This window comes from Erinaceus europaeus, chromosome 4 (assembly GCF_950295315.1).
Source record: "Erinaceus europaeus chromosome 4, mEriEur2.1, whole genome shotgun sequence".
NCBI lineage: Eukaryota > Metazoa > Chordata > Mammalia > Eulipotyphla > Erinaceidae > Erinaceus > Erinaceus europaeus.
In genome coordinates, this window is record NC_080165.1 from 145548696 (window position 1) to 145561313 (window position 12618).

The 12618-nt window shown below is 41.9% G+C and overlaps 1 protein-coding gene across 2 annotated transcripts in view; it reads left to right on the forward strand.

Moving 5' to 3' along the window:
- The window catches only part of PREP (prolyl endopeptidase), a 105204-nt gene that overhangs the window by 14878 nt on the left and 77708 nt on the right, over positions 1 to 12618 (forward strand). Inside the window, exons 1-4 of one of the 2 annotated variants that reach the window (XM_060190700.1) lie at positions 1800 to 1865; positions 7591 to 7724; positions 9161 to 9291; positions 10831 to 11040. In XM_060190700.1, coding sequence (XP_060046683.1) covers positions 1815 to 1865; positions 7591 to 7724; positions 9161 to 9291; positions 10831 to 11040 — 526 coding nt within the window. In that variant the 5' untranslated portion in view covers positions 1800 to 1814. Of the gene's footprint in view, positions 1 to 1799; positions 1866 to 7590; positions 7725 to 9160; positions 9292 to 10830; positions 11041 to 12618 lie in introns of those variants that run through there. The other variant, XM_060190699.1, reaches the window with a different exon arrangement.

Consider the following 12618-nt stretch of genomic DNA (forward strand, 5'->3'; position numbering starts at 1 on the left):
CAAACTATTGTATTTCACTGTTGACTGTAAACCATTAATCTCCCAATACAGAAAATTTAAAAATTATGAACAACAAAGTAAATTTAAAAAATAGTATGCCTGGGGTAATGGCTGGCGTGGCGAGCGTCAGACCTGCTCGCCTGGGGCCCCGGCTCAGCCACGGTGATGTCCCCATGCGCCTTTGTTCTCACTCACTTCTGTGTGGAACATGCACATGAACTTTCTCACGGGATAAATGGATCTGAAAATAAATATGAGGAGTCGCTGATATAGGACCCCATCTTTCCTCAGCATTGATCTTTTTAATTTTTTATGAGTGGTTTAATAATGATTAACAAAATTGTAAGATAGCAGGTATAATTCCATATAGTTCCCTCCACCAGAGTTCTGTGTCCCGTCCCCTCCATTGGAAGCTTCCCTATTCTTTATCCCCTCTGGGAATATCGGCCAAAATTCTTTGGGTGTAGAAATTGGGAGGTCTGGCTTCTGTAATTTATTCTCTGCTGGACATGGACATTGACAAGTCGATCCATACTCCCAGCCTGTTTCTGTCTTTCCCTGTTGGGCTAGGGCTCTGGGGAGGTGAGGCTTCAGAACACATTGGTGAGGTCGTCTGCCCAGAGGAGTAAGAAGGAATCAGTAGCATCTGCCTCTTGGTGGCCGAAAGACATTAAGATATAAAGCAGGACAAATTGTTTAAGAAACAGGAACCCAGAGGTAGGAATAGAGCAGATGAAATTAGGGGTCTTCATGTGGGAAGAAGCTAGGAAGTCTGTTTTAGGTCTAGTCCAAGGGGCCTATGACTTGAGTAATTTTTGCCTGAGCCTGATAGCTAACATGCAGGTGAACTAAATATATTGTCTGAGAAGATGGTGTCAGAGTTGAGAATAGAGCTAGAAATCTGAATATGGGCAGAGAGTCGCTCCCAAACATGAGGGAAGTATATAAATACCATGAACTGTTCACCCCATTGATCTGACCTATGGCCCATATCTATTTACCCAAAGCAAGGAGACTGTAACCTCTGAGGTTACAGTCTTGAGTTCACAGTCCCTGCTCACAGCTAGGAACATTCTAGGCTGCATTCATTCCAGGCTTTCTGTTTTTCTATCTCCTTTCTGTCTCTGCTACAAGGTGTTTGATAAAAGCAGTAGAAACTGATCATGGTTAAGCTAAGCAAATAGGGAATTAATGACAATGTGAGGTGAGCTTCCGAGATGGCCTGCAGGTCCAGACAGGAATGGAAAGGAACTAGATTGTTGTAGGGCCCAGTGTTAGCAGTTTCCCACCACTCATGAAACCAATTATCTTCATTCATCTAGCCCTCTGTCACGGGCTCCCAGGGAAGAGTTTTGACTGACTGAGCTCTAGATTTGCGCTACCCTCTTGATCACAGTGTGGTGATTAGAAAAAGGCCTGGCGGACGGGCGCTCTGGGAACTTTCTGGCTTCTGGAATGGCAGGACGACTCCCTGGGGTTACCTGCGAAGGGAAGAGACTGGGGAGGGAAAAGGGATTCTGGTTCTCCTGAATGCTCAGGTACTCATTCTCAGTCCTTTCACTACTTGTGCTCTTTCCCTCCCTTATTCTCAGTTTGCCTGTGAGGCAACAAGTAAAAGTATTAGGTTAAATGAGGAGAATGCAGTCATAAAACATACTGTGGGCCATGTTCAAGCTACACTTTTGCCCAAGCTAAACTCTTGAAGAATTTAAGTTGAGTGGAACTCTGTTTTCCAACTACCTCACCAGGTAATGCTTATGATTTAGAAAGCTTGAGGACACCCCTCCCCCGAGAATGCTTAGAGACCATCAGAAATGCGAATGGTGCCCTTTTATGTGGACGATAACGTTCAAGCAGCTGAAGTTGTAAGAAAAGCCTCTCTGTTATTTATAGCCTCTTTGCAGATTGGAGGAGCACTATTTATGGTTCTCATTTTATTCTCTCATTGGGGGAAACCAAAGCATGTGTCCTAAGTACCTACTTTGCAACACTTCTGTATATAATACCTATGGCATGCTGACCATTTGCATCCGTGCTCTCTTTAATCGTACACACGATGCCCTGGAGCTCTGCAGATTTTCATACCCTCTCCTGGTTATCCGTGCTGATAGTGCCCTGTTTCAGGCAGACATGCTACAACACACTCTACAGCTTCCTGGCTTGTCTCTCCCAGAATTTACTTTCTCCTCCATAAGCCCTCTGGCAAGTAATGAGAGCTCCTCACGGAACCTGTTTAGTCCTGGGTAGGCAGTAATACATAATCACTTAATGAGTACCTTGAGAGGCAGAAAGGACAGGTTCAACTCCTAAATCCAGATGTGTGACATTGGGCTTTTTTTTTTTTTTTTTAGCCTAAGTTTTAGTTTCCTCCTTTATCATTTGGAGAAAATTAATGTGTACAGTTGCGGTACAATCAAAGTGATAGGGTTTTGAGCCTCTCAGCAAAGTGCTTAGTAACTGATTGCCTTTGCATTAATTATTGAACAAGTTTAAATAGTGTGGCCATTATCTGCTTGATAATTTGAAAGATCTTGTCTAGAGAGCTGTTGGGAATTTTTTTTTTTCTTTTAATGTGATACAGAGGGTTGAGTTGAAGGCCTTATGAACACACAACTGAGCAGCCTCCCAGGCCCCCCCCCCTTTTTTTTTTCCAATTCTGTCGACTTAGAGAATGAGAGGAGAGAGGCACATAGAGAAGCACAAGCAAACGGCTCCAGCTTCCCTGGAGTCCCCACTGCGGCTACCAGTGATTCTCACACGTGGTGCCAAGGACTGAACCCAGATCCCCACATGGGATTAGACGTGTTCTAGCTGCAGAGCTATCTCCGGACCCGTGACAGACGGATGGACGGACGGACGGACGGACTCTTTAACTGCAGTTCTTTCTTGGGCTCATTTCTTTCACTTTCTTTCAGGATTACCACTCCTGTCAGTTCTTTCTTTCTGGGTCAATTTTAGTTTGTGTTTCTTAGAAGCTTTTTTAAAATTTTTTTCTTTTTTTGGTTGGTAGTTTTATTTATTTATTTACTTCTCTTTTCCAAAGAAATAGAAAACAAAGTCCACACAAGTAAAAGAAATGTCGCATTGAAAGTTTTAAATGTACTAGCATAGCATTATGCATAGTATTTCTTTCTTTTGATTTTATTCATGAGAAAGATGGGAGGAGAGAGAAAGAACCAGACATCACTCTGGCACACGTGCTGCCGGGGATCGAACTCGGGACCTCACGCTTGAGAGTCCAAAGCCCTATCACTGCACCACCTCCTGGATCACAGTATTTCTTTTTTAAAAACAATATTATTTCATGATGATCAACAAGATCATAGGATAAGAGAGGTATAGTTCCACACAGTTCCCACCACCAGAAGTCCGTATTTCATCCCCACCATTGAAAGCTTTCCTGGATTTTTTTTTTTTTTACTGTCTTTATTTACTGGATAGAGACAGCCAGAAATTGAGAGAGGAGGGAGAGATAAGAGAGGGAGAGAGACAGAGAGACACCTGCAGCCCTTCTTCACCACTTGCAAAGCTTTCTTCCCTGCAGATGGGGACTTGAACCCAGGTCCTTGCACATTATAACTTGTGCACTCAACCAGGTGAGCCACCACCCGGTCCCCATAATACTTTTTTTTTTTTTTTTCTTTTTTTGGCAGAGCACTGCTCAGCTCTGGTTTATGGTGGTACGGGGGATTGAACCTGGGAGTCTCAGGCAATGACAGTCTGTTTGCATAACCATTATGCTATCTACTCCCCCACCCCATAATGACTACTATCCCTATCTCTAGCTGTATTTTGTTGTTATTATTTCTTTTTCTTTTTTAAGATTTTATTTATTAATGAGAAAGATAGGAGGAGAGAGAAAGATCCAGACATCACTGTGGTACATGTGCTGCCGGGGATTGAACTCGGGACCTCATGCTTGAGAGTCCAACACTTTACCCACAGTGCCGTATTATTATTATAATTTCTAATTTGGAATAGCTGTAATTTCTCTCCCCTGTCCTTCATTAACTTAGCCAGACTTGCGGTTATACATGCAGATTTTTTTTTCTTTTTCTTCAAACAGCAATTCTAGGATATAAATCATACTCTTAATTTTCTAGTTTACTAATTTCTTTATATTTTCTCTTATTTTAAAACTTAAACAACTTGAACATTCAGTTTCATTCTGCTCTTTCGCATATACTAATAAACACCTTTAGTATAGACGTCACCCCCAGCCATGCAGTCTTTGGCCGACTTCTGGGGGTCTTCCTCCATCAGTTGTCCGTGCTCGACCAACTGCATAGCCAACAAACCTCTATCTCTTGGCAGAGCTCTGTCAGTTAGAGCTCTTGCTTAATGACAACTCAAAGTAGCTCATTGGGGGGGGAAAAAAAAAAGCCACCAGGTGACTCCCATCATTGAAGACCAGGATATTTGTGTCTGTGAGCACGACCTGGTCCAGCATGCAGGTGGCTTCTGCAGACCTGTCTCCTTGTCACTTAAGTTCTCTCCCCTACCATCTTTTTTTTTTATCTTACCTACCTTCTTTTATGTTATCTTATTTTTTTATTGAGAGAGGAAGAGGAACAGAGACAGAGAGACACCTGCAACCCTACTTCACCAATCATGAAGCTTTCCCCTGCGGGCAGGGACCAAGGACTTGCACCTGGGTCCTCACGTACTGTAAGGCACGTGCTTAATCACGTGCTTAACCAGGTGCGCCACCGCCTGGCTCCATTGTCTGTTTGCTTTAGTGCTTTCCACGATCTGTGCTGAATGGTTTTGGTTTTTAAAATCCTAGATCACTGTGAATTGATATATTTTTTTAAATTTTACATATTTAGTAATAGTTTATAATAATATAAGGTTACAGTAGTATAGCTTTTCTTTTTTTCTAATATTTTACTGAATGAGAGAGACCCACACACACAGAAAGCACAGCTCAGCTCTGACTTATAGTGGTGCTGGAGATTGAACCTGGGACCTCAGAGCCTCAGGTGTGATGTGTGTGTGTGTGTGTGTGTGTGTGTGTGTGTGTGTGTGTGTGTGTGTGGTGTGTGTGTGTGTGCATAACCATTAAGCTATCGCCCCAGCACACGGCTTCATTTCATAAGGCATCTACCACCAGAGTTCTGTGCTACGTCCCCACCCTCACTCCATAACCACCACCGCAGTGCTCACAGAACCGTAGATGCAGTTTAGCAAGGCTTTATTTTTGCTCTTTTTATGTTTTTGCAAGTTCATCTGTTTCAGTTGTCTCCATTCCACATATGATCAAAACCTTCCAGTAGCTGTCCTTTACCTCCTTACTTATGCCAAATGTGGGTTGATATATACATATAGATATTTTAATTATTATTATTTATTGTTTTTTTAATATTTATTCCCTTTTGTTGCCCTTGTTTTATTGTTATTATTGTTGTTATTGATGTCGTCGTTGGTGGACAGGACAGAGAGAAATGGGGGGGAGACAGAGAGGAGGAGAGAGAGACAGACACCTGCAGACCTGCTTCACCGCCTGTGAAGCGACTCCCCTGCAGGTGGGGAGGGCCGGGGGCTCGAACTGGGGTCCTTGCACTTTGTGCCACCTGTGCTTAACCCGCTGCGCTACCTCCCAATTCCCGGGTTGATATTTTTGTAGCTATAACATAGACTCCCCAGCAATGTCAGATTGTTTCTAGCCCTTTCTCTTGGTCTTAGAACAGTCAGTCCCACTGAATGTTGTTAAGTAGGATATTTACCCCCCTTGGAAATTGCAATTTTAAGCAGACACACATTAAAAAAGAAAAGTAAGCAGACCCTCATTCAGTGCCAAGCAGGATTGTTTTTCCTTGTTCAAGGGTCTGCTGTTTCTGCCTCATACAGCCGTTAGCAAGCAGTTCAGGACCAGCACAGGCAGTAGACACTGCTCTGAGCATCAACCTTCTCCCTTGACTACCTTGTCCTTAGGCTGGGTCTCTCTGCACCTCCTCTTACCAACTTCTTTTGTCTCCCTCAGTGCCATGATAGCAAGGACCTTGTCTTGAAAAAACTGCCACATTTCCAATTTTTAAAAAATTTTTATTTATAAAATGGAAATATTGACAAAAACCATAGGATAAGAGGGGTACAATTCCACACAGTTCCTGCCACCAGAACTCCGTATCCCATCCCCTCCCCTGACAGCTTTCCTATTCTTTATCCCCTTGGGAGTATGGACCCAGAGTCATCGTGGGATGCAGAAGGTGGGAGGTCTGGCTTCTGTAATTGCTTCCCCGCTGAACATGGGCGTTGACTGGTCGATCCATACTCCCAGCCTGCCTCTCTCTTTCCCTAGTGGGGTGGGGATCTGGGGAGGTAGGGCTCCAGGACACATTGGTGGGTTCCTCTGCCCAGGGAATTCAGGTTGGCATCATGGTAGCATCTGGAACCTAGTAGTTGAAAAAAGAATTAAAATATAAAGTAGAACAAATTGTTGACTAATCATGAACCTAAAGTCAGGAATATTGCAGATGAAGATTTGGGGTCTCTGTTTTGGAAAAAGCTAGTAGGTCTATTTTAAGTATATTCCAAGGGCCTATGACTTTACTAGCTTTTGCCTGAGACTGACAGCTAATATGCAGGTGGACCCAAGGTATTGTCTATATTGTTTCCAATTTTAATAGTTTCTGGAGTTAGCAAGGGTGGTAGGTTTCAGAAAGATAGTAAATCAAAAAGGAAAATTGACACAGTAGTAGTAACTTAGATACCTCTAACTTTGACACCTTTGGGGGCTACTGACTACTAAGAAACTTTAGACTCTTGGGCACTGTGTGGAAGTACTTTATGAATTTTGTGATTTTAATAGTGTGTTAGTGTCATTCTTCATAATAAGAAATCGGAAGTGGGCTCCATCATTGCCTGGCTGCACTATTTTGAGCAACTTTTTAATGACTGTGAGCCTCAGTTTCCCCATTAAGGAAGGTAGAGTAAGAATAAAAAAATTTAAAAAACTCAATATTATTTTGAGTTTGGGGTGGTTGGCGGTGCACCTGGTTGAGTGCACCTGTCTCAGTATGCAAGGACCCAGGTTCGAGCCCCCGGTCCCCACATGCAGGGCGAAAGCTTTGCAATGGTCAAACAGTGCTGCAGGTGTGTCTCTGTCTCTTCCTCTTCTCTGCCACCCCCTTCCCTCTTGATTTCTGGCTGTTCCTATCCAATAAATAAGATAATAATAATAATAAAAAGGAAAAACTTTAAAAAAATATTAGAGCACAAAATGAATTACAGCTTTCCTGGCACATAATTTCAGTCAATCTCCTTTTTCTCTCTTCTAATCAAATACTTCAATTATCAAACCTAAATTCTAAGTTATGTAAATTTATTTAAGCCAATTCTTTTCTGTGCCTGACAGTTAAGAACATTTTTTGATCTACTGGTTAACATCCAAATTCTTAAAATGAGGAGGAGGAAATTAAACAGAAGCCAGAAGAGAGCCCAACAATAGATCCCCTCAGCATTAGTTTTGATGTTGCTGCTGTTTTATGGAGGAGAAAATATTCTTTTGCTGATGCATATGAATGGATAACCGTCTCTGTGGAAGATTTTATATCCGACTGACTTTGTGCGCTTAAACTTTCTCTACAGGCTTTTGTGGAAGCCCAGAATAAGATCACAGTACCGTTTCTTGAGCAGTGTCCTATCAGAGGACTGTACAAAGAGAGAATGACCGAGCTGTATGACTATCCAAAATATAGTTGCCACTTCAAGAAAGGAAAGCGGTAGGTGAAGTCGCAATCTCCCTTTTCTCTCTTCTGATCAAATAACTTTCTTAGCTCATCAAACCTAAATCCTAAATCACGTAAATTCATTTAAGCCAATTCATTTCTGTGCCTGAAAGTGAAGAACATTTTTTTTTTTGATCTACTGGTTAACATCCAAATTCTTAAAATAAGGAGAAGAAAATTAAACAGAAGACAAAGGACAGATAGCCCCAAAATAGAACCCCACCCACCCACCCAGAACTTGTGACCCCTGGTTCTGCGTATGCCAGAGCTGAGTGGTTCTCTTTTGTGTCTCATAAAGACTTTAACTTAAAAAATTGGTAGACCTTTATCTTGGGGGGGAATCTAGATTGTAAGATACTCTTGTCTTACGGTCAGTGATTCATGAAATAGAATTTGTAGACAGCAAAAGAGATTCATTTGCCAATAGAACTGTCTTTGGCTTGTGCTGTTTGAAAACATTGCCTTATATGCATTTCTTCCGTCCAAGAGTGGAAACGGACCAAGAAGTAACACCTAGTAGTTCACTCTTTGGAGTTTCTTAGACACTGAGATCAGCAAAAGTAGTACCTGCATGCCAACCATGCCAGCCACTTGCTTTTTTGTAAATAGTTTTAGAGCACAATAGCATCCACTCACCTATGTATTAATTGTTGTTATATTCATGATTCTGCAGAGCTGAGTCGTAGCAGCAGTGACCAGATAACCCCCAAAGCTGAAAGCGTTGGTGTTCTTGCCCAGACAGAAGTGTGTGGGCCCCATATCAAAGCTAGCAGCACGGCTAGAAGGCTAGAAAAGGACCAGCACTTCACTTTGGAACACTGGCTTTTGAAAAAAAAAAATGCTACTGATTTATTTTAATTTTAGCAAATAAATCTCTGTCTCTATTTAATTCTGTGTTTACTTAATGATATTTTATATTAGTATCATTATACTGAATTATATAGTTAAGGTCAATCTGCTTATATTGAATATTAATATTTATCATATAATCTGCAGAAATGCAATATATTATTTTAATACTTAAAGCAGGGCCAGTAACAAACTCAGTACAGGGGGATGTTAAGACTTTTCATCCTCATTCCCAAGTCCCTAGTTTGACCTGTTTGCTTTTGTAGCCTTATATGTTTTTTTCATCAAAATTTTAAATATTTTTTAATATTTATTTGTTATTGGATAGAGAAAGAAATTGAGAGGAGAGGGATAGGTAGAGAGGGGAAGAGACACCTGTAGCCCTGCTTCACCACTCGTGAAGCTTCCCCCCTGCAGGTGGGGACCAGGGGCTTGAACCTGGGTCCTTGGCATTGTCATGTGTGTGCTTAACCAGGTAAGCCACCACCTGGCCCCTGTTGTTTTATTCTTAGTTATGTGTTTGGTTTAACTTTACAAGCAGAAAACTCTGACACTAAACAAAGACTGCCTCTGTCCTCTAGGTACTTCTATTTTTACAATACAGGTTTGCAGAACCAGCGAGTATTGTATGTGCAGGATTCCTTAGAGGGAGAAGCCCGAGTGTTCCTTGACCCCAACATACTCTCTGATGATGGCACGGTGGCACTGCGAGGTGAGTGGAGGCCCATGGGAGTCCCTGAACTCTCGCCGCAGCTGACACTCACCTCACCTCTGAAATACCAGAAGGAATCTGGGCCGTATTTTGGAACAGATGCGACTGCTCTGTCAGGAAAGCTATCTTTTGCACACTATATTTAGATCACACAAGTATGGCAGTCTTGTGATGACACAAAGCAGCACTGGAGAAGAAGAGCATACCAAATTGAAATTAGCTTCAAGGGTTCTAGGATCTTGAAGTCTCTTTATACTAGCATCCCTGAGACCCGTCTGTGATTGGGAAAAACCTTTAATCGTTTCTTACGAAACTAAAGCTGTGCGCTCAATGTTCTAGCTGGTGAAATTGAGTATCAAAGAAACAAACAAAACCGAGATGTTTCCTTGGGGGTTAGACACGATAAAAGTTTTTAAATTTTAGTTAACTCTTAGGGGGTTAGAATTAAAAACAGAGACACATGCACATAATTTTGTAGAAACTGGATAATATCCTATTCCTTAAAGATGGAAGTTTAAAAACTGGTTAGAGGCAACTGGTGAAATAAATAGCTTACTTGAGTAGTGTGTTGCTTTGCCATTTACACTACCCAGGTTCGAGGCCTTTCCCCACCACATTGAAGGAAGTTTCTGTGCTGTAGTCTCTTTCATGCTAAGATCCAAAATTCTGAAAGCAGTGAGTTTATTAGGATAATTTTCAGCACCCTGTAAAGTTCAGTGAGCTTTATAAAATGAAGTCTGTCCTTAGTGTCTGGGATCAAATATTATGTATTATAATTCATCATTATAAAAGCCAATGGAACCATGATTATTTGTGGAGAAATATCTCATTGTGGTTAAGAACATGGTCTTTCATGGTACTATAGTCGGACATGGGGTCACAGTCTGTAGATGACTGTTTTTCTTTTCTCCCATGACTTCTGGAATTTGTGCTTCACAAGCTTTGCTTTCAGCGTAAGCCTGTATTCTTATTTTATTCCTGCAACTGGTCATCGTATTGTGGGTTTATTAATCCTTGATCACCAGTAACGTTCAGAAAATGGAGTTATAGAGAATGCTTGGTTTCAAATAGTTTACATTCCGTTCCAAAAATTACCTAGCACCTCCAGTTTAGTTCCATTATACGTTATGTGTCATTACTTTTACAGCAGGTTCTTTGGTCCTTTTCCCCTCCTTGCCTTCAGTGTATAAATAAAATATCTTGCAAACCTCAGGTGAGCTCTGCTTTTTAACTAAACTGGCCTTTTGAATTACAGAAAAATTTTAAGGGAGGTATTTTAGCAGTCAGATAATCCAGCACTTCCTTTTACAAATAAAAATAGTAAGACCTGTTGAAGCTAGGGAACTTGCTGAAAGTGAGAAGGCCAAGTTTCGTAAGAGCTGGACGTAGCCCTCCAAATTCCTTATGGCCAGTTTTCTCCCTTTGTCATATTCTGTCCTCATGCTGACAGAGAACTCTGTCAGACAGTAAAGAGGGATGTGACCTAGGCTAGGAGTTGTAGTTTGAGTTGACCACTGGACTCTCTCCTGTGTCCCACAGGCTATGCATTCAGTGAAGATGGTGAATATTTTGCCTACGGTTTAAGTGCCAGTGGCTCAGATTGGGTGACAATCAAGTTCATGAAAGTTGATGGTGCCAAAGAGCTTCCAGATGTACTCGAAAGAGTCAAGTTCAGCTGTATGGCTTGGACCCATGATGGAAAGGGAATGTTCTACAACTCATACCCTCTACAGGATGGCAAAAGTGATGGTGAGCCGAGAATTTCAACCGAAGCATTTTCCTCGTAAAGTAGAATCGTGACTTCAGAAGCCTTTCCAAAGCAAGTCAGACCCTCCAGAGTAGTTGATGTAGAACCAGATTTCTTCAGAAGGCGTTGAATCAGTTTGCTTTATTCTATAGCAAAGCTCCCTCCCTGACTTAAGAGATTCAAGTAATAGCCACTTAACTTTTGCTTGTGGGTTTATGGGCTGGCTAGATCATTCTTCTAGGCTCAGCTAAGTGTGATCAGCTGTGGGTCAGTTGGCCAATCTTGCTTGGTATTTTCACATGTCTGAGACCTTAGCTCTCCGCTCCATGTTATTGATGTCGTTGTTGGATAGGACAGAGAAATGGAGAGAGGAGGGGAAGACAGAGGGAGAGAGGAAGACAGACAGACACCTGCAGACCTGCTTCACTGCTTGTGAAGCATGTCCCCCCTGCAGGTGGGGAGCCGGGGTCTCGAACCTGGATCCTTATGCCGGTCCTTGTGCTTTGTGCCACCTGCGCTTAACCCACTGCGCTTCCGCCTGACCCCCTTTTTAAATTTTCTTATGAGGGGGTTAATGGTTTACAATCCACAGTAAAATACAGTAGTTTGTGCATTCGTAACATTTTCAGTTTTCCACATAACAGTTCAACCCCCACTAGGTCCTCCTCTGCCGTCATGATACAGGACTGGTCAGAGTCTTTTACTTTGGTGCAATATACCAAACTCCAGTCCAAGTTCTGCTTTGTGTTTCTGTTTGTTTATTTAAACCCTACTAGGAGGTCTCAGGGAAATAGGCTTTTACCTCCATATCTGTAAAAGCTCCCTCTACTCACTACCAAAGTTCTAGTGTTCCCATTCTTTTGCCATCAAAAAAAGAATGGGAAAAAACGACAAACAAAAAGCCCTCTGTCCTTCCCTTTCACTTTCCTTCTGGTTACCACAGTCACTTTTACTGACTTTGAGTTAGTTTTGTTGGTGCTATAGTTGGGTGTTCTCTGTGTGTGTGTTCTTTTTTTAGTATTTATTTATTTATTTATTCCCTTTTGTTGCCCTTGTTTTTTATTGTTGTAATTATTGATGTCGTCGTTGTTGGATAGGACAGAGAGAAATCGAGAGAGGAGAGGGAGAGAAAGACAGACACCTGCAGACCTGCTTCCCCGCTTGTGAAGCGACTCCCCTGCAGGTGGGGAGCCGGGGGCTCGAATCGGGATCGTTACTCTGGTCCTTGCGTTTTGCGCCACGTGCGCTTAACCCGCTGCACTACCGCCAGACTCCCTTCTTTTTTTTTTTTTTTTTTCCACCCCTGGCTGGTTTGCTCTAGTTATTTGTATTCCACACATGAGTAAAACCATCTTGTAATTATCTTCTTTACTTACTTTCATTGAGCTTAATGACCTCTAGTTCCATCCATTTTATCCCACACAGAACCATTTTTCTTTTTTGAAAGGCAGACCATTATTCTGCTGAGCATAAATGCCACAGTTACTTCATTCAGTCTTCTGTCAGTGGCATTTGGGATAATTCTGTGGTTTATGTTTGTGAATCATGCTGCTTTGTGAACATAGATCCTTTCAAATGGT